The sequence below is a fragment of the Talpa occidentalis genome, unplaced genomic scaffold, assembly GCF_014898055.3.
Source record: "Talpa occidentalis isolate TD23 unplaced genomic scaffold, MPIMG_talOcc4v2.1 talOcc4.5, whole genome shotgun sequence".
Classification (NCBI taxonomy): Eukaryota; Metazoa; Chordata; class Mammalia; order Eulipotyphla; family Talpidae; genus Talpa; species Talpa occidentalis.
In genome coordinates, this window is record NW_023604861.1 from 6,470,933 (window position 1) to 6,498,327 (window position 27,395).

The 27,395-nt window shown below is 42.7% G+C and overlaps 1 protein-coding gene across 5 annotated transcripts in view; it reads left to right on the forward strand.

The window, feature by feature from the left end:
* Positions 1–27,395, forward strand: part of NALCN (sodium leak channel, non-selective) — a 267,020-nt gene that overhangs the window by 202,642 nt on the left and 36,983 nt on the right. For 3 of the 5 annotated variants that reach the window (XM_054701970.1, XM_037528733.2, XM_054701971.1), the window contains 9 exons: positions 5,164–5,237; positions 17,891–17,992; positions 18,600–18,669; positions 21,168–21,259; positions 21,338–21,460; positions 23,846–23,902; positions 24,103–24,223; positions 24,320–24,451; positions 25,382–25,549. In XM_054701970.1, the coding sequence (XP_054557945.1) occupies positions 5,164–5,237; positions 17,891–17,992; positions 18,600–18,669; positions 21,168–21,259; positions 21,338–21,460; positions 23,846–23,902; positions 24,103–24,223; positions 24,320–24,451; positions 25,382–25,549 (939 nt within the window). The remainder of the gene's footprint in view (positions 1–5,163; positions 5,238–17,890; positions 17,993–18,599; positions 18,670–21,167; positions 21,260–21,337; positions 21,461–23,845; positions 23,903–24,102; positions 24,224–24,319; positions 24,452–25,381; positions 25,550–27,395) is intronic. The other 2 variants (XM_037528734.2, XM_054701969.1) reach the window with 2 other exon arrangements.

Here is a 27,395-nt window from a genome sequence, read left to right on the forward strand (position 1 = left end):
TCCTGCTCACGGGAGAAGGAAAGTTCAGGGGTGTCAGAGAACGTGCAGCAGCAGAGGGAGGAGCACATGGAGAGGCACGGAGCACAACACGCTTGGGATCACTATTTGTGAGAAGCAGATGAGGCAGCAGTTAAGCGCCGAAATAGCGACTAAGTGACAGAGGCTCCAACAGTGAGACAGAGGCTCACTATAAGAGAGAGAATTCTTACTCTCAAGGTTGTAATGAGAATTAAACACTATACGTTAAATACCTGGCATGGCGCCTGGCACAGCACGTGCCATATATCCATATGCCAGGTAGGAGAGGAGCTGACATGAAACCAAACCACCAAGTCAGACCCAGCAAATAGACTGCTGTTCATCCATCGGGACAGGTGACTTTTACTTAAATTAACCCTCAGATGTAACCGTCTAATGGAGCACAATTGTTAACTACTGATTTTGTTTCCTTTTTGTCCAAGAGTCTGATTTTTTTTTTTTTTTGGTCTGATTTTTTAATGCTATTTCCATTACGACCTACTGTCTTCGACGCTGAGGAAGTAAATTAAATTGTTCCAGAAGGATTTACTCTTCCAAAAGCCTTGTGGATGGGCGCAGCATTCATAATTTTCTAAGTGATTAGCAAGTGTGTGATGGTTTCTCCAGTGACTCCACGCATAGCTAGTTCCTCAGTCTGAACTGTAAGTTCCAGGATGAATGTTTATTCACTTTAAGGGAAAAGGAGAGAGAACAGCCTGTTTTCTTCTCTAGGGCTTTTGCTCTTCTGAGAGGTTTCTCTAAAATGACAGCCTAGCACCTCCACAGTACCACCGCAGACTGTCTCTGAGAAGGGAGGGGGCATTCCAGGGATTCTCCCCCCAGGGGCTCACGTCCAGGGGGCGGGAAGACGTGTGATCCTCAGAACAAGCGGGAAAACCTCGTGTTTTTACATTTCATGTTTTGATAAACATTTTCCCATTTATTATCAATCTTAATATTTTCAAAGTGAGAAAAGAAAAATAAGGACTCCACCTTTCTTCCCATTTAGAAATAGAATAATATCATTAACAATTCCACGTCATGAAAGTTGGTACAATACATATATCTGTGGGGATTTTTTTTTAAGATTTATTTATTTATACGAGCACTGGGTACAGTCAGAAGCGCGGGAGGGTGAGAGAATTCACCAGAGCCAGAGCGGGGAGCAGAACAGGCAGATGGACCGAAATACACTGCTGAGGGCAGCAGCAGGTGCTGCAGGAGAGGTCTGTGCACCATGTAGGACCCTCCCCGGTGGCCCAGGATCGAACCCGCGCTGCCGAGGCTGCGGGCAGCTTCACAGCCCAGCACTCAACCGCTGCGCCATCGGAGAGGCCCATGAGGATTTTTCTTAGATAAATATGAGTGACTTCACTTTGAAGGGAGTTAACAGAGTGAAACTATGGGTCTTTAGATGCAAGCACAGCACCCCAGAGACACTGACTTTCCCTGGGAGGGATGTGGTTACTCCCAGGGGATTGAAGAAGTGGAGTTATTATCCTGGCTAATTGAAATGTGTGATGAACCCTGATTTTAGGGAATCAGTAAAGGCACAGAATAGATACTGACATCCTAGTAACTGTCATGAGTTAGAAAGTTCATCAAGCTCTTTTCATGCTTCCAGGCTGTTCTTCTCAAATCAATTATACATATCTAGAACAGAAAAAAAATGGTCAGTTTAGATTTTGTATTAGAATTTGGGGTAATATCATCTTATATGTATAAACAATCAAAATAAGTTCCAAAAGTTACTCTATAATATTGACATTGAAGTGGTGGTAAATTCTCAAGATGTAATTGTGTGTAGAATTACAACTACAGGAGGATTAAATAAAGAGTATAGCATGTAATTACTACTTGCTTTGTGAGTATGAGGATAGTAAAGTCTAGAAGTGAGAGAATAGGGGAGAAAGAAAGTATCTAGAACCTTTCAAATATTTCTTGATTGTATTGTGTTAGAATAGTGATTGTGGATGAGACGACTCTATGAAATAGGAAGTAAATCTAGTGGGTCATTATGAGATAGTCTAATTCTGTTGTCCCCTGTATCTTTATAATAAAGAGTTTTGATGTGAGGTGGAAGAATAGGGTATAGAGACAGATAAAGAAAAGCTTAGGTAAGAACCCTGCACTCTGAATTTTTAAATCGAAAATACCAGAACAAACTCAAACCCTGAAACAATGGCCAACTCCATAGCCATGGGCACCACTGGAGTCCAGGTTATGTTCTTGAAATAAACTAGGGCTTCTCACAGATAAACAGGGAGTCTTAAAGGTGAACCTGGGACATGTTGTCATCCTCCGAATAAGGAAGATTGGCCAAAGGCTATGAGAGTCGTATCAGAAGGACCCAATGGGCCAACTTGGAAGCGTTCCCAGTGAAAACAGTTGGGCAATTTGACCTACAATAAAAATAATTATTGCAATGTATTCAAGTCAATCAAATAGGTTTAAATCCTTGAGTAAATTATAGTCACACTTTTTACAGTAGTACTTGGTCACATTAAAGGGTGATAGAAAATCAATTATATTTTAATTATATAAAAACTAATAAATCAAGGTAAAAAAAATCAAGGATGCATCTTGCCTTTCTCAAATGAATAATTATGTTATTCTTATGTTACTACAGAGTAACCAAATACTACAATAGGGGAGGTACCTCATATAAAATAGTCCAACTAATAAATAAGAAACGACAGTTTTGTGGACTGAGCGAATCAATCATCTAAGCAATGACTGTCAATACTATTAACATCATCAAAAGACACAACCAGATACCATGTGTCCCCTAATACAAGAGTGCACCGCAACCTGTGGCTTTGCACAGGGCTCAGATCTGAGTCTGGTAAATCTCTGGGTTCAGCTGCAGACTTGCAGGAAATGCAGAGGCCAGAGAAATGTGTCCCTTCTAAATATTTTTTCATTGTATTGTGTTGAAATAGTGATTGTGGAAGCACACCAGGAATGTGCACTTAGCCAAGACCCAGACTCCAACTCCGGGTCACATGGTTCTTCAATGTGAGGGAAGACAGGGGAAAACTGTAGACCCAAAAACATAAAAGACATTGCCCAAAAATCCCTAGATCATCTCCTCCACATTATTCAACCACTAATAACTGTCAAAATTGAGGTGAACCTCCATGTTAAAGTGTACAATTCTGTAAATATATTTAAATTTAAATTTTAAGACCAAAAAAATCATCTCTGTCTTGTTAGAACATTTAAATTTATTTACTTTAATAACTAATTAAGTGAAAAATAGTTATCTTGTGGAGTCAGATGTATTCAGTTGTCAAACAAAATAAAACCACTAAAAAGAGGCTTTTTCAGCTCATCTTTTTTAATGCAGATTTCATGTAACTACGTCATCCATATCCTCATATTAAGTCCCTCATCCCTGATATGTTTATATCCAGAATTAACTATTGCTGATATCTTTCATAATTTACAATTTCACATCCAAAGTTCCTTATCGTGAACCAGATCTCTATTGTGTTGTTGCTTTTATTTGGGGTGACTGTTCGATCTTTTGGAGCCAGTAGAGGGCACTGCAGAGCAATGTAGCTCTGAGTTTCTTGCGGCTAGCAGAGGTGCTTTGCTAAATAAGAGACATGTGCAAAGCTTTACTGCAGAAACCAGTTTGGGTTTTCATGACTGAGAAGAAATCTGAGGAAACTTGCCAAGGTGTTCTGTGCTCCTTCTTCCCTTGATGACTGCTCCATGCGAAATCTGAAAAGAAGGTGCTGGTTACGATGCTGTCCAGGGTGTCAGGTGCGGCTGGAAAGACCAATCCATGTCTGCTGCTCTTCTCTATCCCTGGCCAAAGGGATTCATAATGTCGTCTGTTTCTCTGTTTACATATTTATGTTCCTTGCACTTGGCAAGTCTAACCCTTGTTCAAAAGAAACTCAATAGTCTATTTTTACTGAATACAGAGTTGTTATGTCTTTGACTTTATTCAAAGCACCAACTTCAAAGCCTCATCGCTTTGCCCCCACTGAGCCCAGCATTTCATACAATGAGTTTGCACTGAATTCACCTCCCCTATGCACACACTTCCATCTTCAGACCTTTACCCGCTGCCTTCTTTGCTGATGAAACTCTGAGCCCTCCTCCAAGGCCCAATACAACCACCTGCTCTGACTTAAGTCTTTGCTAAGGACTTCAGAGATGCTGGACTCCTCCACTCAGCGCCCTTCAGCTCCACTCTTCTGTCCTGCTGCACATAGTCTAGCACTTTACTAGCTGCTATATTGTACTTTTTTACTGATCATCTCTTGCCATGAGTCTTGCCTTCTTAACTAGGCTTTTGATTCCAGAGAGCAAGAGCTCTGATTTCTGTTTACCCTGTAGCTGCCATAGTCACTAGTCTCGTCCTCATGCTCACTAAATCTACTCAAATCTGTTGCAGGTCCTTCTCCAATTATTATCTTGGTTTGACTCCTGGAGTGACACGTCTAATTATTCCTTAGGATGCATCTTCAGAGGATGGGGTTCTTCCCTGTTCGTTCTTTCTCTGCCCTTTTCCTGCTCACTTGGGCTTCCTGAACCTCAGTCACCAGTCTGACATCTGCAAGATCAAGCAGGGCAGATCTGGGGGTGTATCTTCTGGCTTACAATCAGCCTTGGGATTTTTTCTTTTTTTTGCTAGACATTTCCCCAGGGGTAATTTCATTTTCACCAACTAGAAAGAAATCTTGAAAGTTCCTCTCCCTTGTCTCCATTCCTGTAGGCCAAATGGCTCCTGAACGCCTCATTCAACTTTATACTGGGTCACAGACCAAGAACCTGAGACAGATGTATATGTATATGGGTTCAAGAAGATCTTACTAAGTAATAACAATACAGAGTCCAACATTCATTATCCCAATATTAAATTCTTTGGAGACAGAAAGTCTATTCAGATGGAGGAGATGCTATTACTAGTGAGTCACTGTGTCACCTGTTAGCTGTGGCAGGTGACCCACATGCTTGATAGCAGGTCTGCCCAAGTGAAAGTAACAGGAAGATAAAATTAAATGACAGATTCTATCACATGAAGAAGAAACATCTAAAATTCATGTTCAATGTTTTATGGAATTAATGATATGTCGGTATATTATCCCTTTGCATTTCAAAATTAACTTCTTACTCATAATTTTACAGCTACGCAAGTCTGTTTTCAGCATCAGGGCAAGGAACCTTCTGGAAAAGGAGACTGCAGTCACTAAAATCTTAAGGTAACACTATTAGCCTTTGGTTCATATTTATATGCAAGTGAAATTATGTTAAACAAAAAATGAACTTTTTTTTTTAAGGGAACTAATCATCAGAGTATCCAGATACGCTTTCTACTAAAGAGTAGGTTTGGGTGTCTGTGTACTTAAAAATAATGTCAAATACCTCATTACTGTCTCTCCTCAAAGAGTAAGATTTTATTAGTTCTAGTTGTTTCTTTTCTTTTCATACATTTAAACATAAGCTGTAAGTATAACATTTACAAAAAGGTCAAAACAACTTACTGCTATTCTTTAAGTTTTACATCTTTGCATTATCCAAAGAACAAATCACAACTTAAGGGGGAAATGATTAAAGGGTAAGTTTTTTGAAAGTTGCTGATGATTTATCAATTTATTAACAATAAATTCATTTAAAATCCATAAGACTCAAAAATATCCATATTAATGTGTTGATGAAAAAATATACTTTTAAAGTTTACTCTCTGAAATCTGTCTTGAAATGAAGGGTCAGAGAGGGAAATTAGGATAATACTTTTATCAGACTGTGTTATAATAAATTATAATATAATTTATATAATATAATTTTATATAATTATAATATAATTTATTATAACATGAAGTCTTCACAAAGATGCACAAACATTTGGAATATAAGTTAGTGATGCCTATACTACATAAACATATATAAGTGACACCCAAAAAATTGGGAACTGGAGGTAGAATGGCTGACAGGCAAATAAGTAAATTCTCACCAGGAAACCTGCTCCAACTTGAGCTCAATAGAAGGGCTCAAGTTCTCCTCTACCTTCTTGACTAGGAACAGTCATTAGGGCATTTTTACCAGAATGTCTACCACTGCCACCTGGATAAATGTAAGGGGGAAATGGACTTGCTCTAGATGATTTGAGAAACTATTTGCTAAAAGAATCCTGACATAGACAGCAGCTACGCCTTTGCTCTTCAGGTTGGCTGATGAGACATGCGTAGACCGAGCGTGTGTTGGGTCTCCTTCTATGCGATGATTATGGCTTGGGCTTATGTCTCTCACCATAGAACATGATGAGATGACCCTGAAAGGTTTCACTGAAAGAGAGGAAGGAAAGCTTCTAAGTAAATGTATAGTGTCCTCTGTCGTGACTTTGATTTGGCTCCAACTGTCTCCGTCCTGGTATGATCATCAGATAATGCCAAAGGCTGGCCTTGAACTCTGCGTGGCGCTTTGGGAACTTTACTCAAGCTGAAACCACGCTGGACACATTCCTGGCAGGGCAGATCTCTATCCTCAGAACTGAAGCTCTGCCCTAGTCCCACAAAACGCACGGTGTGCCAGTCCAGCCCAGCAGAGTGCCCTCAACTCCCAGGGAAGAGACGTCTGCCTCAAGTCAGGTGACCCGCAGGGGCATGACAGTACGCTGAGCCTGCTCTCAGAACCTGTGGCTGCTTTCCTGTGTGAAATACAGAGAAACAGAGCAAAGCATCAGACAAAACCAAACCAGTAACAAACCCAAGAAATCTGACTTAGAATTGAGGGGGATGGGGAGGTGGGAGGGGCTGCCATGGACTAGGGTGGAGGATTAGGGGGCTCTGGTGGCACGTGTATAGGGGACATACATTTATATAAATGATACACAGTTTTGTAAAACAAAATTACCTCAAGGGTAAAAAAAAAAATAGAATCTACCTGCCAAATTAGGAACCAAAGTGACCTGACTCACCTGCTCAGAATAGCTGTCTTCCAGATAAGGGGCATATGTCCGAGGACTTCCCAAAGACTTCCAGAACATTGGTAGGTTTGGATAGTTGGAAGGAAGTGATTCCAGTCTTAATTCCCTATGAACGCTTCCTTAATTTGATCTTCAACTTTTCCTTCCCACCAACCTTTGTTTATTCACTTCTCCCAGTTAGAAAGTGAAGGCAATACTCAGCCTCATCCTTCAAAATAAAGGTGAGCCTCTGGTGTGTATTGATCTGGAATGTAAAATCTTCTGGTTGCCAAAAACTATCCCCACAGGGATTTCTCCAGAAGAAGGTCCCATCAACTCCTGGTTATCTGTCCAGGGGACAAATTTGTGGAAAATCTCCTTCCAAGAATGCATCTACCTCAGGGTTAGGTCTTAGAGATAGCATAATCAAGTGTTAACATGGTATTTGAATTGAAAAATAAAGTCATACTTCCTGACAGATTTAGCTGATTGGTTGGGCATTGAAAAAGGACTTGATAGCTGGGAAGTGTCATAACATTGAATGGCGTGGAAGGATGAGACTCTCCAGTGCTTCCTCAAAGTTATGGTAAAGCATTTACACAGTCGTGTTAAAAGTCGTATTCTTGTTATCATTGTGAGGAGAAACTGTTGTTGGTTTTTCAATGTTTAAAAAAGAAACATCATGGAACATCTGTACAAAATGTGTAAGACTCTCAGGGAACAGAGTAGTTCTCGGACTTGCCCAATAATTGTGTAGTGTGAGGGACACCTGCACCATTAGCATTTCAGCCCAGCCCTGAGCTCCTTGGGGCTGCTTGAGTTATGCTCCCCTATAGCTCTTAGGACATAAGGGACAGCAATTTAAAAAAATAGGATTTTTCAGAGGGGATGCAATCTTGATCTTCAGAAAAACTCTTTAGCTTTTTTCTTCTGTAAAACTTGTTTGCTTGTTGTGGCTACACTGGTCTGTGCAAGAATTAAGGATGAGTGTAGGATGACAGACAGATGGTTTCTGGGGTGAACTTGCTTGTGATGATAGTAGTAGTGATAGCAGAGCTGGTGGTGGTCATGATGGTGATGATGGTGGTGATGATGGTGATGGTGGTGATGGTGATGATGGTGGTGATGATGATGATGGTGATGATGGTGGTCATGGTGATGATGGTGATGATGGTGATGATTATGGGGTTGATAATGATGGTGATGATGGTGATGATGGTGATGATTAGGGGGATGATGATGGTGGTGATCATGAGCTCAAACCTGCTGTACGATGTAATCTCTAAGTCAAAGGGTCAAGGATCAATTGAGCACATGTCCATGGGTCCATGGGTCCATGGGCATGTGTCTTGTCTTTTCCAAGGAACAATGGCAACAACTAAAAAGAAAAAGAAAGAAGAGCAAAAACAAATGGAAAGTAAAAGAAAGCAAACATTGCAGGTAGCCTCAGGGCAAATGACCCAGAGCTACACAAGATGGGAAGTGAGTTTCTAACCCTTTCCCAGGGCTTTCTGACTGAGAGAGTGACACTCCCAGAGTGTCCCTTTGACTCCCTGTTAATTAAACTCTGCCAGGGTTTAATTAGAAGTGGAAACTAATACTACATGATCTCACTTATATGTGGAATCTACAAAAGTAGAACTCAAAGAAATAGTAGGTTGGGAATAGCCAGGGACTGGGAGGTGAGGACTTGGGGAAATGTTGGTCTAAGGGCATAAACTTCCAGTAATAAGTTGACTACATTCTGGGGGGTGTATGTCCCTTGGGGTGACTGGAGCAAACAACACTGTACACTTGAAACTTGCTAAGAGAGTCAGCCTTGAATATTCCCACCTGTACACACACGCGGAGGTGACCAAGGTGGTGGGCATGGGCTGACTTTACATGGTCATCATTTCACAACAAATTCATGCATCAGGCATAACCTGGTGCCCCCTGAATGTCTACAAAGGCATTTGTCAATTATACCCCAATAAAGCTGGAAAAAGGGGGCTTTTATTTCCCAAGACCATTTGCATTTTGAAAGGGAACTTTGAAAAGAGAAAAGGACTCTAAGACAAGGAGGACGCAGATTCATCTCTTCAGAGTTGGGTCTCCTTCATAACAAAAGTAATCAAGACCAATGGACACTTGTTTTAAGATTCTGTCTCTCGAGATTTTCCTAAGTTTTCTATTTTTATTGAGATGTGCTAGCAAGAGTATCCCAAGTGAGCATTTGCCCTGATTGGGATTTAGACATGTGAGTCTTAAGTCCTGTGGGATGTTAAAAAGAAAATATTAGGAAATATGACATGTTGGAAGTAATGTTTTACAAATAATAAATATTTGGGGGAAAATAACCCAAAACAAATCCCTGCTTGAAAATATGTCAAGGCCTCTCTTATTTAAACTATTTAAATCCTTAGTTCTCTCACCATTCAGTGGACGATGATCTCCTCGAAGTTGGTGATGTCCAGGCTTTTAGTTCTAACAGGACCTGAGCCTGGCGTTGGAAGGGTTAAGTTGGTATCTGGCTGTGTCCTCTGTGACCTTGAGCAGCTCACTTCCCTGGTCCTCCGTTTTCTCCCCCGCCTTTGCAGTGTCCACTGTCCCAGCAGGTCGTCTGAATAATCTGTTGCTCAACATGAAATGTAACCCTTATTCCACGAGGGAGCCCCCTGTCCCAGCCACCTCAATGATGTCTCAGAAGACTTAGGAGAATGTTTGTGAGGCCACGAGCTTACATGCTTTAGGGCTGAGATCTGACTGGCACTGGTTGTGTACCCAGTCCCCATGATGGACAGGCAGCCTGTTCTGTTCTGGGAGGGCAGGACTGGGTGTGGGGGGTGGGAAGAGACACAGCTTCCTGGCCTTGCGTTGCGCTTGCCACCCTCTGGACCCAGCATTTCCGTGGTCGGTTACTCAGCTGACAATGACACTTCTGTTTCCACTTTCCTGCTTGACTTGGGGTGACACCTGAGAAGTGGGAAAATAAGGGGTGATTTTTATACAGCCATCTTCACTCCAGATATTTCTGTTCCCTTTCATGTCTTTTGAATTTTTAACCATAAATATATATTGCCTTTGAAATTGAAGGACAACTAATTTTTAGAAACAGCATGAAAAAAATTGTTTAAAATTGATGGACCTACTGGGCAGGGTCTTGGCCGGAGCCTTGATGAGCATCAACTACTTTCAGGTGATTGCTTGACCAGTTGAGGAAACTATAGAGAAGGTGTCTGGTGTATTCATCGGTAGTTCAAATAAATGGATTTTCAGGAAGTTCCCAAAGCTAAAGATGAAATTACTTACTGGTTAACAGCCCTGAATTCCTGGACAAGAATTTCCTGGAGTGAATAGCCGTCATATTGATGGAGAGCCCTTAGTTCTTGGTTCTGATAATTAAGCTTCGGGACTGACAGCGGTCTCTGAGGACCCACCTTTCCAAATATCTATCTTCCTTTGAAACAGAACCCACATTATTCCAGCCAAGAGTATGTTCTCGGCCTCACTATGAACAGGAAATTCAAGCCCATAAAGGAAAACATCTTTCAGAAAAGGCCTGGGAGTCTGAGGTATTTGAATCTTTGGTGGCACAGCTCACCCCTTGTCAACACATCATCATCTTTAATTTGTATCCTTCTGCCTATTAGGTTTTTCCATGAACTGATGTTTTGAGACGTAGAAATGAATTTCTGGATGTTCTGGGAATTCTTTGATGAGAAACTAAGCCGGTCATTTCCACAAACTTGAGAAGAGTTTGGTATGTTTCAAGGCAGGCGATTCCCTTGGTGCAAACAGGCAGCTCTGGTGTATTTTTCAAGACGTATCTGTAGAGTATTGTGAGAGCGGGGATGTTCCACCACCTAAGTTATTAAAGCCACGATCGCTATTAAATTCACTGTTGTTTTGACTTCGACGACTCAGTCCAGCTGCACTCAAGCAAGCTTCCTTCAAAAGGTATGACCTTTTCATTCCAGCAGATGAAAGCAAAACAAATAGCAGTGTGTTCTCGAAAGCATCGCTGCCTCTGTAGAGATTTCTCTAATTCAAAACCCTGAAATTGAGCAGGACTGCATTATCATTCCTGCTTGGCTGAGTGCAAGAGAAATGTCAAAGTAAAAGAATTAAGCGTTTTACATTATTTTGGAAAGTTCCATCCATGTGGTTTGCCACCAGTGGCTCCTTAGCTAAGATGGTCTCTTTACAACCTTTCTGGAGGCTCAGTCGGGGAGAAGAGTTACATTCTGATATTTGGAACTCTGACATAATTTTCCTAGCCATGCCCAGATATTAATAATTTTATAAAAGCCTAAGGAATCATCTTTAGTTCAATGCTGCTTTGCTACAAAAAAAAGAAATATTTAATGACAGACATAGGTTTTGTTTTTCTCTTATTTATCATTCTAGGATAATCATTTATTGACTATACATGTAATTTATACACTACTAAAGTACAAACTTGTACTTTTACTGATAGAGTTTTTTGAATGACATTAGCTGGATTTTCCTTCCCGAAATAAAGTCCTCCTAAGACATTCTTTCATTCCCTCATTCAAGAATATTTCTGTAGCATCTTCAATATGCCAGACATTTCCTAGATATTGGACACAGGTTAGTCTCTCGAGGAGTTCACAGCATTTGCCTTTAGAGAATATTGATGACACTAGTTATCCTTAGGAACCTTCAATAGTAGCTCCAGTTTTCTGAACACAGTTGCAACAAGAAAATTCATTACTATCATCATCAGGACTCCCTCAGTGAGTGACTTTAACAATAAAAATGATGAATCTGAAATGCCCCACAAAGTGAACAAGAATCCCAGTATTGACCTGTGGTGCTCAAACTATGCTGTTTCATGGAGCTGCTGTGTGGTTTGTAGACTGTTTTTAGACAAGCCCCAAAGTGGTTTTGTTACGGATTAGGAGAACTATTATTGAAGTCTATACAACAGATGCAGAAAGAACTTTTGAAACAAGATTTTTCTTTGATTATTTCACCATTGGAAGGTAAGGTAGTATTAGAGAAAAGTCATCTCTGTGGGAAAAAATGCTTCATCCAGTTTATGCCACATTTGTAACATTTTCCTTTTACTAAACAGTTCAGTCTTTGCATCGTAATTTACATTGTTCTGAGTCACCAGTCAAGTTTCTAAATTTGTACCCCAGTGAGTGGATTTCAGATGTTTTATTTGCTGAATTTTAATAGCTGCACTAAAGACTTGGATTCCCATGAGCTATTTTTCTTTTTTAATTCCATACATCCAAGAAGACATTAGGCTGCCGGTATTTTTCAGTCTGCAGTGAGGTCCTGTTTGCCCATTTGTGTACATGTCTACATGTGATAACATTTTTATTAATAACGCAGGTTGCAAAGCGCTGATCTGCTGCTGCTAGCAAGGAAACTAGAGCGCTATTTACCCAGCGCTGGGCCGATGCACAAAGGGGGCTTCGCTACAGTAAAAACGCAGCCTCTCCTCATCTCAGCAAGAGCCCATTACGGAGGAGCTCACCCATCAGCACCCCTGTGCCTCTGCCTTGGGTTTTCACCCCCATCCCTCTTGCGGAGTCAGTCAAGAGTCTGCTTCCAGGAAATCCTGATTATCTGTTCCCACAGTTTTACCTAATTACCGCTGAAGGATATTTTCCTGTTGTCTGTTGCTGTGATTACGTGATATGAAGCAACATCTGATAACGCTTTGCAATGCATTGCCTCGTGGAGCACAAGGTTTGCATAAAATCCCTTGAACGCAGAACTCTGCAGTCGCATCACCAATGGTTCCTTTAGACAGCGATTACGGCTAATTCCAGATGGTATCGTGCAATCTAACGTCCATAATGAATGGAAATAATTTGAAGACTCGTAGGTTTCTCTCTTTCATTACAGAATGTGCAGGCGTTTCCCACACCCTTGTTCTGGAACATTAAGAAAGAAGACATGGAGACATAGAAGAAAGAAACCAAGGACCCCCTGCTACTGTTTCCATAAACAACGAGTGGTGTTTAAAGGCAAATAAAGCGCCAAAGATCTCTCTTATAACCATCATCTTTGGGCCAATTTAAAAATATTTTAGATGGAGAAATGTCAAGAAAAATAGAGACAATTTCTTAAGACATGATTCTCCTCCCTCAACCTCCATAAAAGATTATATATATGGCTGTCATAGAAGGAGTGATTGAAATCCCACATCACAAAGGCAATGCAGAGAGAAAAAAGAGAGAGAATCAATCTTTCATATGCTTTTTTCAAAGGCTTGGCAAGAAACCAGGGGTAATATTTTTGCAACTGGGAATGTGTGTTTGCTGAAGAATATTCCCACATTTGAATCATCATCAGGGGTCCTAGTCTTGTTTTACTTTCAAAGGTAGAGAGGGCATAACATTAACCCCAACTGGGAAAAGGAAAATGCCTCACTGTAATTCTCCTCCAGGGAGCAGGAATAAAGGGATTACATATGCCTGCATAATGGAGAATTTCCTCACCAGACAAGACAAAAGACTTCATTCTTTTCACCAGACACTTGAAGCTTTGTGCCTCCCCGTTCCAGAAGCCAAGCTGGCTGCACAATTTTATTTATTTTTTATATTAAACCGCTAGATGGAGTTTCTAAGAAGCTGGCCTTCTGGTGCTGGCTTTGAGAAGAGCTACAGAGAAGACATGGAAAGCAAGCACACAGCTGGTCTCGCTCTGAGAGAAGCAAGCCTTCCCCCCAAAATCACTGCGTTCATGACGCTTTTCCTCTCTACGACCAGTACACGGACATTTCCTTCCTGAAAGCATATTCTTTTGTCCTCATGAGAGAACAAAAGGCATCTAAATTATACTGCATAAATTGAAAGTGGCAAAGGAGTGCTGTGTGGAAGGTCTGCAGGATGGGTGCCTTCGGGGTCTGTGCGTCTCATCTTTCATGGGGAAAAATAGTAAAAGTTTAGTCATTCCTTAGTCATTCACTCAGGTAAACAAGATCTGTGCAGCTGTGTTCCTGCGATACCTCGGCTCTCGCATTGGAACTACTGACGTGAGTGCATGTCTGCATCCAGTTGGCCGACAGCTTCCCCTGGAGGTCCTCCACATGGACTAAGGATAGAGATTTGTTAAGTGTCTACTTGCAAGAAGCAAAGTCTGATTTTTTTTTCATTACTCATCCTAGCCGTGAAGCCCATTCCTTGAGTGGCTTAGTATTCAAATTGGAGGTAGAATTGAGAGAACTTCCCTTTTAAAATGCATTTTCCCAACACATACTTTTTTGTTTGTGATGGTTTCCATGCTGCATCTACATGAAGTGATCAAAAAAAGAAAGTCAAATATTCGATCTTGACAGAAATTCAAGGTTCAGTCATGTAGCAAATATTTATTGAGCACCTGCTGTGTACAAGGTGAAGCCATGAGCATGTGGCCAAGTCAGCCCAGGTCTCTTGGTGCTCGGTGGAGCATGGCACATCCCAGGGAGCAAAAGACCAAAGAGAGCTATGGGGAGAGAGTAGGGGACCCTGGGTAACCAAGGAGATAGGAAGGAAAGTTGAGGCAGAGCCTGAGGGACTGCGCCATCCATGCTGAGCTTAGTCTCAGTCTTTGAACAGCAGTTGGCTGTGGAAGGTTTTAAGACAGTGGTGATCACTGCATCAGTTATCTGTTGGATCAGCACACATGGATTAGCTCAGGTTTTCAGTCAGAAGCCTGATCTCAGCTCTGTGTTTCTCACAAACTGCAGGCTTTTGACTAGAATGGGAAGCACCCCCTTCCTGCCTCACTTCCATGGTCATCAAAGGGATTTAGTTCATCAGGGGCTGTCAGACTCAGGCCTCCTTCCTCACCAGCTGGAAGGGGAACCACCCTCGCCACTGAAGCATAGGGTCTGTCTGCAGAGCATCTCACAAAATGGCGGCTGGCTTCGTCCAAGCGATGGGAGGGTAAGCGGTGGTGAGAGAGTGAGGAAAATGAAACGCACAGTCCTTGGTAACCGATCCTGTTCCTATTACCTCTGCTCATTAGAAGCAAGTCACTGGGTCCTGCGCTTGCACAGATCATACAGGGCATGCACACCCAGGAGAGAGGGATCCTCGGGGCCACCTGAGCCTGGACCCTAATGTTACCCATGTTCATTTTAGAAAACACTTGGCTTGGAATAATCACACAGCACATTTATGAGCATGCTGCATGGAGGCCCACTAAGAAGAGTCTGCAGCTCAAGCCATAGTGTCCATCACTGTTGACTAAAGTTAGAATGGAAAAGACTTAGCTTCCACTATGACCCTTTGCCCAACTTGCTGGTCTGACCTCAGAATGTTTTAACATCCGCCATGATGACATGGAATGAGATAGAAGAGCAACTAAGATTAAACTGTTTCCAAAGCACCCTCCAACTCCCCCATGAAGTTGGTAGGAAGATGGTGGTGGTCTCCACATTTTACACAGGGGACGTGGAGGTTTGGAGAAGGGAGATCATCTGCAGAAGGTCCCACAACTAGTAAAAGCTAAGATCAGAAAAGTGTGCCTCTAAGCCTTTTATTTCTCAAGTCATCCAAGTCATCCTCCCCATGTGACCTCCAGACTAAGGTAGGGCTTGCTGTCCACTGCTGGGTTTGAACTGCAAACCTAATGTGCTACTTCAAAGCTTGACACTAGCAAGCCACAGACTCCACTCTTCCCTCACCTCCCCCCACTCACCCTGCTTTCACCTTTCACTTCTTTATTTTGTCCATCACTCTGCCCACTGGAGGGCCAGGGAATTGCATGTGCTAGGAGTGGGAGGATGGGTGATAAAATGGGCCCATCCACTAAGAAACATGCATGGACCTAAAATAATTTCAGGGTCATTTATTTGGGGGTCTTAGAGGTACAAATCAAGGAGCACAATCTCAGACATCAGTGCAAATTGTGTCATGTTGGAGTCTTTGTTTAAGGTATTTTTAAAGGGCAAAAGGGGAAAGGAAATAGGATTGTAGAAACTGTTGACCAAGGACTAGGATATAACTTCATTGGCATTTGGTCAAGCTGACCTGGGTTACTGCAGAGAGAAGAAAAAGGAAAACCACCGATCTTGGCATAGTTCTCAGAGAAGGCTGTGTCTAGCTGGAGACAGTTCCTACCAGTCAGTAAATGTGTTTTTCGAAGTTGAAAGTTCAGTAAGATGGATTTTCACCACAAGATGGAGTGTTTGGTGTGCCTATGACATTGCTTTGCAAGGTCCCTAAAGAATTAAAGTCTGGTGCTGAGATGACTAATAGTGATCGAATGCCATGAGTTTCGTTAATAACATGTTACGGGGACATGGAACATAAAACATAATTTTTCTGTGCTTTCAGGGGAATGTTGGTTCTCACTCTGTTACTCATCAGAGGCTATTTATATCAAAATTCATAATTACATTGCTTACATTAAAACACGGAGTTGGTAGATCCTAGGTGTTTGAGTATAAAGAAGTTGTACTTCCTTTAAAAAACACTGAGGTAAACATTCACCAACCTTTTGTTGGCACTCTTTCTATATCTGCTTCAATGTTCACCTGTCCCAGGTGTCCTCAGGGTATTATGCAACCTGTGGCCCATGCTCTGCTTCTTCCAACTCCTCCCACCTGATTAATATCCCCCCATCTGGGTTCCTTCCTTCATCCATAGGGGACCCATTTTTGGCAGCTAATCTCCTTGTGTAATGCAATTAGATTTTCCCATATGTTTTCTTTGCGATGAATTTTTATATCTAGAGAAACATTGTTTTTCTGGATCACCCCCTGTTTTGGTCTGTGTGTGGTGGGGGAATGATTGTAGATTGGTGACTAATAATGGATAAAGTACGTAGAAAGGATTCTCTTTTTAAACTTAAGAAGATCCCACCACTGGACTTAGGGAGGGGGGACAGCCTCAGGAGCCTTCAAATAAACAGCCTTTCCATGCTCCCACCCCAGTTGCCTTCACCCAAGTGTTAATGTAGCCATTTACTAGATCAATATGCATCTTAGATTTCAGTTAAAGAACCCTAACATTTACCTATAGAGTTTCCCAGTTCAAAAGGTACTGGGCAACTCAAAGGAAAACTTGAGCTATAGAGTGTTTGGTCCATGAGGAGACTCGGCAAGTTCTGCTGATAGAAGGTGGAGACTGGTTACTCTTGTTTGGGCCCCAGGTTAGGAGGTGGAGGGCTGGGTGTGGGGTTGTAGCAAAGGTGACCTCATAATGCAAGCCAGGATGGCCCTGTCTGCCTGATTCGACTTTGCTCAGAGTAAGGGGGTACCTTTGGGGCGCCAGGGAAGGATAGATGGGGAAGATGTCTCTCTTCAGAGAACAGGAGGACTCTGAGGACTCTGGCAGGCCTTCACAACTCACTGGAAACTCCCACTTCCCATTGGAAACTCCCAGAGCTTAGGTTTCACTTAAGTTGAACTGGCCCAGAGTCCTTGAGGGCTTACTCTCTTCTCCTTTAGTCTCAAGCTTGAAATTGCATAGCAAACAGTGTTAGAAGAAAGTAGTGGGAATGCACTCTAGCTACAGATTCCAGCTTCAGTGACTTCCCCTTACCGCTCATTTTTGCCTCTAAATTTAGGCTTTCCTATTTGCAAGTTCTGCAAAATCTCCCTGAAACTATATTCCATTACCCCAAGGTTCTGGGTAGATAAATCCTACCCAAAGGACTTTTATTAGAAGCCCCCTGTCTAAATGCAAAACCAACATTGTGGTCGCCTGTTCCTAGGCTGGCCCGACTGCTTACAGGATCCGCTCTGATTTGGAGTGGGGGAAAAGATGGCAGCCAGGGGCTTTCTGCTCATTTCCCAACATCGCTCCAGAACTGAGCCAGTTCAGCTTTGGAAGCGCGCGCGACACAGCGCCTAACATCCATTCGTGGTTATGTGTCATTTGCTCTATTTTGCCTCATCTTTCGTGCTTCCTTAAAAATAATAAGAGTAATGAGCAGTTATGTATTATTCATCCCAAGTATACAGATGCCGCGTTTATCTGGGCTCATTTCTTCCCCCAGAGCTTGCACTCGACAGCGCATGCTGAGTGGATCATTTGAGGGGCAGCCAGCAAAGGAGAGGTCGATTCTCAGCGTGCAGCACCACATCCGCCAGGAGCGCAGGTGAGTGCGCGGGAGACCAGGCTGCCAGAAAGGGAGGAGAGGAGCTTTGCAGGAAGCATTGGGCCTGCCTAGCAGACAGGCCTGGGGGAGATGCTGAGTTCTGCTTGAAGATGGTATCTGGCAGGAAACTCACCATCAGGTGCAACCAATCTTTGAAAAACCTTTTCTTGGTGATGGCCAAGTTCTCGCCGATTTTATTTTAGCAAATGAAAAAGTGATTTAACAGCATCCATACGGAGAAAGCATATGGTTGTAAATTCTAAAGAACAATGGAATAGACAGGAGTTATTATCTTACGTTTAGCGAACTGGGGCGTCAAGGAGAGAGGGTTGGCAGGGACCTAATATGACAGGGAGAAGATGACCTCATCCTTGCTCGAAGGGTAAAGATGCAAAGTCTCACTTTTAAGATCAGAAGGAAACATTGTGATTTTTGTTAGTTGGAACCCAAGACATTTGGGGAGACGCTAAATGTTTGCTATAAAAACAAATACTAAGTATTTCTGATGCCACCAGAAAAGTGGTCTGGTTTTGTTTTTATAATGGTAACTGTTGGGATCATAATTTAGTCACGAGCAGTATTAACGAGCTGGCTATGTTTGTTCTAGGTCTCTAAGACACGGATCCAACAGCCAGAGGATCAGCAGGGGGAAATCTCTGGAAACTTTGACTCAAGATGTAAGTTGCAAGCAATGTTCTAGCACATTTTTGAAACATGACAATGGCCTGTATTTAAATGACCGCTTAGACAATCCCAGTACCTGGGCCTCTCTTGTCATGTCTCCTCGAGACATCATACCAGAGGGAACCAGGAAAATAGGAAGCAAATGGTATGGCCAGGTTCAGAAAAGTGGCTATTCCCTGTAGAAAAATCCAGACACTTCACAAAGCACATGCCTTCATCAAGATAGTGACACAGAAGTGACCCATCGGTTACATTTGACAAAAATTAATGACACTCAAGCATTTCCTAGAAGTGGTTGCCTCATGGAGCATTTACAAGCTTCCATATTTTCTAGATTCTAGATCCAGTGTCTCTAATTTCCAGATTTTGCATTCTAGGAAAAGAAAATTTTATTTCTAGAAGAATGTTTGTGTCAAAGACTTCAGAGTATTTCCTAAGAATTATTTGACTTTTAGACTCAAAATCATTTATTTATTTACCTACTGGCATAGTAAATTTATATCTTCACTTAGTACATATTTACCAGGTGTTTAATATGTGCCAAATGTATCATGCTTGTTCTGTTCTGTCATATGAAAAGGGCAGCTATGGGGAAATAAGACAGAATTTCTGACCTCCTGGCACTTTCATTCTAGTAAAAGAGATGATAAGCAAACAACAAACACACAACAGAAACTCTGGGTAGTTTCTGTTCTTTTCCCTCATCTCCTCATTGCTATGACAGGTTGGCTTTGTAGTAAGATGAAAACAGAGTAAAGAAATGGAAGGTGGAGATTTGGGGGCAATTCGAGAGGATGGGTTTGTGCTCACACCTCCAAGAACCCGCAAATGCAGTGAAGGCATGAACCACGTGGAAACCCAGGAAAGAACAAATAGACGCCTGACCAGCCTGGCCTGCCAGCAGCTGCCCCTGCAGAGATTTCTGAGCAGCAGAAAGTGCGCACGGAATCCTTGTCACTAGCAAAACCCTGATTGAAATATAGGTCTTAGGTTGAGTCTGGATAATGTGGCTCAGGAAACCAGTTCTCGGTGTTCTTCCTGTTCGGAGCTATGGCATTGGAGAGAGGAGTTTGAAGTCTTGTGGGTTTTCTGTTTGTCTTTCACCACTGACCTCTTACATCTTAAGCATTTCTAGGGTTTTAAGCACGTTGCATCTGCTTTCAATCTGCAGAAACTGCTATCTTAGTGAAAATAGGCTCTCCTTGCTCAGTGTGCCAAGTGACATTGAGACGGTAAAAAGGTAGTGACGGGACACCTGATAGCACCTTAACCCAATTTATGTGGTTCTTGATTGGCACGAATGTCTGTGACCACCTAGATTTTGAAGCCAGGGCCTTGTCTCATATGAACATAGTCAACATAGAATTGTGATTGGATCCAACTAGTGGCCTGTGTGTGCACTTCTCATTTGGGGACCAGGCTTGTGGGATGGAGAACATTTCTAGGTGAAAATGTGAAAATTCAACGAGGTAATTCAAAACACATCCCTTCAGTGTGATGCCATAGAAATGGGTGATCGACTTCAGAATCAAATTAGAATGGTGACTGAAAACATGTGTTTAAATATACACAACAAAAGGCCCCTTTGAATAGCCTCCTTGTCAGAGGCTTACATAATGAATTTTCATTGTAGCCTCTACCTAGACATACAACAGAAATCCATCCTCCCTCTCTCCGTGGCAAAAGGTCCCTGGGTTCTGCTAATTTCCTAAGAAATCTCTTAATGTTGCTTCCACCATAATAGTAGCATTTTAATGTAGAATCTCATCTTTCTCACTCATTCCAAATGATAAATGATGCGGATAACTTGGGCGCAGGAGAACTGTCTGCAACATCTATCACGTGCTCAGAACAGTGGTTCTTCCCTGCCCCGGAGCGAAAACCAAGGTCAGGGGCCTGACCACCCGCCCCTCCTGCCTCATCTCCTGCCCTCTGTCTTCCTCTCTGACTGCCCCTCACTGGCGTCCTAGCTGGCCCATGTGTCCACAGTCTCCTCTGGAAGAAGAACTGTCTGCAGACCCCCAGCAGGTATACTGCAGCCTGCTGGTGCACGCGCACACAAAGCTGCTTCGCTAGCCGAGCTGATCCGTCTCTTTAAACATGGAGCCTCCAGCACGCTCTGCCGTCTCTGTGTGTTGACTGAAGCACCAACCATCTTCCAGGACTCCTACTTATTTTGACTTAACGATCTGTCCTGTCTAGAATACAAACCCCACAAAAGCAGGGCTTCTCTTACCCCCTCCCCTTTTGCCAAGGCTCCAGCACTAGAACAGTGCCTGACACATGAGGCTGTCCATAGAGGTTTTCACTGAAATAAAATACCCCTTAAAGGAGAAAGGCACCCTTGCTAAGATGACTGTGGCTATTAAGATAGACACAGATTAGGTGATACAGGTACAGTAAAGGTATTTAATTCAATTTTAAAGAAATGATCTTTTGGAAGCTTTCAAAAATGCATCTGTTTTGATCTGTCCCTTTAATTTCCTTCTAGCATTCCAACACAGTGAGATACAGAAATGCGCAGAGAGAAGACAGTGAAATAAAGATGATCCAGGAGAAAAAGGAACAAGCAGAGATGAAAAGGTGCAGTATTTCTCGGCTCTCCCTTGGGGCTGGCAAATGTCCCCTTCACCTAATGCTCCCCTAAGTGTCCCCCTCCAGGAAAGTGCAGGAAGAGGAACTGCGGGAGAACCACCCCTACTTCGATAAGCCCCTGTTCATCGTTGGCCGGGAGCACAGGTTCAGAAACTTCTGCCGGGTGGTGGTCCGGGCGCGCTTCAACGCGTGAGTACGCTCCATTGCAGCCGGGCCTGGGCCCACGGTGCGCACAGCGGGGTGGGTGTCTTCCAAGGAGGAAGGCACGTGCACTCCTAATGGGGTCACCAAATAAACCCTGGGCTAATTAATCATGCTGCTCCTCTGGCAGAGCGACTGACCAGGTGGGAAACAAAGGAAGGTTGCAAGTAGTTAACATTTATATAAAACTCACGTGGCGAAAGCCCTCAACAGCGTTTCTGTGTGTTCATTTTCACACCACCCACGTGTTTCTCTCAGCGTTATTCACTTCAAAGTTTATTTTGCAAACGCTGAAGGGGAAGGAGACTGGATGATAGGGCCGAGGCGATGGCCCACGTCTTTTAGACGTGCAGTTTCTTTGTGGTCAAAATATCTTAAAGTTGGTTTATTCTAGAATAATGTAAAGTAGAAAGTCAAGGAATGCCTCTGTTGCCCACTGCATGAGAAGAAAACCACTTCCAGTGACTCTGTCACTGCCAACATGGAAGAATACAGGAGAGGTTCCTGGTGTCCTTCGGGAGACTTTGGGGCCACCCAAGCCAGTTTTAGCAACAACCTGAGAGTGAGACAGAGTTTTTCTCAAGCACAACTTGAAGTAGACGTCCTGAAGGCATTCAGAGTCCTGGAGGAAGTGTGGAAACGTGCCTGTATGTAGCTGGCCCTCGAGGATGGCACCATTGATGTAAATTGTTCCTCTCTGTAGCACGTGATAATCGCCCTCTCTCCTGAGCTGAACTGTGCCTCTCTCCCCCCAAAAATATTCATATGTTGAGGGCTCCCTCCTGGCCTAGGGGTTAAGTCTCAGCGCTGTCACTGTAATGTCCTGAGTTTGTTCCCTGGCCAGGGAGCTGACTCACAGATGGCGCAGCAGACCCGTCCTGTCTCCCGCTGCTCCCCTCAGCAGTGGATTTCAGTAGACCCGCCTGTTCTGCTCCCTGCCCTGTCTCTGGTGAATCTTGTCACACACGCACCCTCATCTCTGGTCTACACCCCAGTTCTTCTACGCAAAAATAAATAAAATCTTTAAAAAAATATATTCCATGTTGAAATTCTAACCCCAGTGCCTCAGAATGCTTCCATAGTTGGAGATGGGGAATTTTAAGAAGCTGTAGAGCCAAGGAATGCACAGTGGTGTCTGCAATGTCTTCTCTAGACTGTGTGCAAACAATATAGTTTGCTTAAGAAAACTAGTTAATTAGAAAAATAAAGAAGTCCTTAAATTAAAATGAAGCCACTAGGGTGACCCAAAACCAGTGTGGCTGGTCTCCTTACAAGACAAGGAAATCTGGGCACAGACATGATACAGAGAAGACACAAGGAGGAGCCAAGCCTGCCTCCCCACCACACTGGGGCTTCCAGCCTCCAGAACCAGGAAAGAGGCAGCTTCTGTTGCTGACACCAATCGGTCCTAGTTAGCTACTGTGTAACAGGAGCTCTAGGAAACTCAAGTGTGATGACATTTCAGGAGAGACCTCAGCAGCTACTTGGTATTGTTCTAGCCCCTTCCTTCAGCAGAGGAAGCACAGAGGTCAGTGGGTAGTAACTTAAGGGACACCAGCAGGTGTGGATGACTCTCCGACTGCTGTCTGCTGTTCTTCCTGCTATTCCACGAAGACCTTGACCATTAAAACACCTGAGTAATAATCATTAAAAACATCACAAAGAAAGAACAAAGCTGGTGGTAGAGAGTTCATTGGATAGTTTTCCAACGTGGGTTTCCATCTGGAATTATCCTGTTGGATGCTTCCGTGTTCACATCTAATTGCAAATTCTCCAGCTCCCGGAATGTGGCATGATTCTGCTTTTATCAGCAATGCACCAGAGGTGGAATCAGACCCAGGAAAACTACCTTGTGACTGAGAATATTCACACACAGAGACTGTCAGGGGCTTCCTGAAGACTGGCCGTGGGCTTCCTGACCTTAAAGTTACAAACCCTCATCCCAAGAAATCTATATAAATTTTTATACCACAAGATACCATTAAATACAGGGTCAAGAGTTCTCTGTACTAAAGAATATTTCATTAAATAACTGGGGGACATCCTTGAACTGCTAACTACTAAGCAAAGATTTCAACTGATTGTTTTTTCAATGGAAGTCAAAATTTGATTCCATGAAAGCCACGTCAGAAATTGCTGCGTGGAGTCATGAATGCTAAAATCAAGTATTTGCATCAACTGCAAACTGTGGTTTCCTTTCAGCTATTGTTCTCTGCCTTCCGGAGTCACATACAGTCAACATATTATAATAGACATCTTGTAGGGGATGTAAAAAGAGATTTCTAGGTCAATGAGATGTTTGTAAATACTGAGTTGCCAAGTGAGAACACTCTGGTTTGCTGCCGAATGTAATTTGTCCGTTCTCTCTTGCAGATCGAAAACAGACCCTGTCACAGGAGCGGTGAAAAACACAAAGTACCATCAACTTTAGTAAGCATTGCAAACTCTGTGTACCCTACACAACACACAAAAAAATCTCTGTTATTTTCTTGCTTTCTCGTGCTGTGAAATAGACAATCGGGCACATTTTAAAATGCTGCTGACATGAATGTCATTACAGAAGTGGCCCCTGACTTTAAGCAGCCTCTCCTAGAGTGTTTGGTTTCTTAACTGTGTTTGGTCTTTGGCAGTGACTTGCTGGGATTGGTCACTTACCTGGACTGGGTCATGATCATTGTCACCATCTGCTCCTGCATTTCCATGATGTTCGAATCCCCCTTTCGAAGAGTCATGCATGCACCGACTTTGCAGGTACTGCTGCCGAATCTCGGCTCAGAGCTCAGAGGAAAAGCACTGCCCTGTGATTTTTGCATTCCTTGCAACCAAACTGTCTTTTGCCCATTTCAGATTGCTGAGTATGTGTTTGTGATATTCATGAGCATTGAGCTTAATCTGAAGATTATGGCAGATGGCTTATTTTTCACTCCAACTGCTGTCATCAGGGACTTCGGTGGAGTAATGGACATATTTATCTATCTTGTAAGTCTTTGGTTATTTCCTAAATGTAAACTGTAATGGTTTTGTAAAATCTCCTGCGTTGCTTGAAACTGGAGTGCCTTCTGTGAGACTGAGAAACCGTAAATGAGCTCTCAAGTAAGTCGTCCATTATAAGCACATAAAGGTGTGCATGTGGGCTCGGAATAAAAAGCATTAAAAAATATCCATGGATATAGTTTTAATACATCAGCCACATTCATGTCACGTAAGAGATGCCTTAAGAAAGTCTAAGATAGCAAATCTATTTAGCAACCCACAATCTTGTGACTGTTAACAAAAACCCAAAAGGCTGTAATAGATCTGTAAGCCCCTTTGTGCTAAAGGCAAACTGAAGTGAGTGCAGCTGGACCTTCCCCCGGGTCCAATGCAAAAATTACCTGGAGCGGATGACCCTTTACTTGTTCAGTTCAACTAAACTGTGAAACCATAGCAATGAACTCCAAGAAATTTATTTGTTTTCCCTGAATGTCCACAAAAGCATAAAACCAATGTCTTCTAATGCAGCAAAGAAAATCGTGACCAGTGGCATGTGCGTGCTCTGATGGGGAGTAAAACAGTGGGCAGCAGGTTGAGCTTAAGGTTTAGTGTCTTAGTCACAGGGGTTTCAATCCTATGGACATCGGGGGAGCCTCCAGTGCATGAGTTAAGAGGCAGACACATACACACGTGCAGACCACACAGAGTGTAGACAGCCTGCTTCAGTCCTGCACACGCCTGACCTCCTTCCTTGGGGTGGCTAAGATGTCTAGGGGGCTTCATCGGTTAGGAATAAAAGACTGCATGTACCCAGGGATGCTTGTCCCGTACAACTCAGGGAACTCTGCTCAGAGCATGTCTTGGCCAGCGGCTCGCAGAGAGTAGAGATAGTGACGGATCAACTGTATCAACTCCAGAGATGGTCTTTCCCCCTAGGTGAGCTTGATCTTTCTCTGTTGGATGCCTCAAAATGTGCCCGCCGAATCAGGAGCTCAGCTCTTAATGGTTCTTCGGTGCCTGAGACCTCTGAGGATATTCAAGCTGGTACCTCAGATGAGGAAAGTTGTTCGGGAACTTTTCAGCGGCTTCAAGGAAATTTTTTTGGTATGTTACTTCCAGTGACCCTCTGCTTCTGGGTCACGTTGTCCAAATCTGTCATGAGGCTGATAAGGGCCAAAGTGAGCCTTGCTTGTCAAAGTCTACAAGTTGGTGTCAGGCCAGAGGGTTTAAAAGCACTAACAATAACAATACACAACACACATTCAAAACCTTTAACCATGGGTGCTTCCAGTTTGTCAGAATATTTAGTTCAGTGGACATTATTTGTACTTGAAAGAGAAGCATTCTGCAATGTAAAATGAAAGGAGAATTCAAATATATCTGCTGATGTTTTCATTCCTAACTCAGCCTTAATTTCTACTCTCGGTTTTAGTTTCCCCATCTAGAAAATAAGGCTAAGAAGATTCAAAGGTATGGATCTCACAGATAAGAGGGATGATATATGTGGGCGCATAATTTCATTCCACACATATTCTGTGGAAGCACATAATATAGATCTTTGTAGAGTGTTAATGTAAAGAATTTTTTTTAAATGTGGCCTGTGTAGTTTGCTTTAAGTAGCCTCAGTAAATGGCAATGAATACTTACAAAATATAATTGAAGGGGAAAGCATCTTTGTAGTTGGGCAAACATTGGTTAAGGACTTCTAAGAAAGCGTGAGGCTGTGGAAACATGACTGGTAAGAAGCTCATTGCTTACAATCTATTCCAGAAGGGCCTTTGCCTTACAAAGGAATGGTCAAGAGACTTGGATGTTTTTTATTTTAATTATTATTAATGGGCTCTGGAATTAATAAAAAACACACATTAATTTTATTAATAAGTTCTGGAATTAATGGAAAATGAGAATTCATTGGCATAAGCTTGTTTTATATCTTGCTTTCTAGAAACATCCATGGTGAGAGAATAACTGTATTTGCCCATTGGTTCTAAGGTATTTTAAAGAAAGCTTGTGATGTGCCTATAGGCATAAAGTTGCTAATATTTTTTTTAAGGATATGTTAAAATTCTTGTTCCTAAAACCATAAAATGGTGGCTTTTTGCACAGCTGGATTGAAGGGAAGTAGGATATCTCCTGATAGCTAATGTAGGTGCATCTGTGACCCCAAAAGAGTGTGTCTCTTTGTGCCTTTCTCCTGAAGATGTGCCTGTGTGCCTGTGTGGCAGGTACACGTGTAGCCAGCCAAGAAGATCAGTGGTTTGTGTTACCTTTTTTTATTAATACTTTTTATATATTTTTTACTTCATTCTTTATTTTTATGCAATGTATGCTTTATCATCTGGGCTATAGTCCCTGTGAAATTCCCACCACCCATTCACCCACGCACCATCGCCATAGTCCCTTGTGCTCTTCCCACCCCTGTTTTGATACAGCTCCCCACTCCCCGCCTGCAGAATGTCTCTGGTTTAAGTATTTCACCTTTGGCCGCTTTCCTCTGAGGAGACCAACGTCGCCCTAACGTGGTCCCCCAGCAGAGGGCGCAGCAGGCAACTAGCAGTTTCCCTTTTTGCTTTTCAGCACTAACTGCCCGCGTGCTCTGTGGGCAGCCGGCTCCTGAGAAGCCAAGGCTCTCACTCCTGTGGGGCAGGAATCCACTCTGAGAAAAGGGGACCATCATTCTTCAAACGTGTTCTTCATGCCATTCAAGAAGAGAGAGCAAAGGGTTGATTTTCAAATCAGAAAAATCCAAGTCGTATCAAAACTACCTTAGTTGGCTTTTCTACATGAAAGTCTTATGTGTTTATGCTAAAATTTCAAAATCTGCCTTTAATTTCCTTCTTTTAACATCCCAGCAAGGCTAATTGAATGACCTGTGGTGAGGAAGTTAAAAGATAGCATCAAAAGGCCACGGGTTTCATATAGTATTAGCTGAAAAGTCGGTTTCTATCAG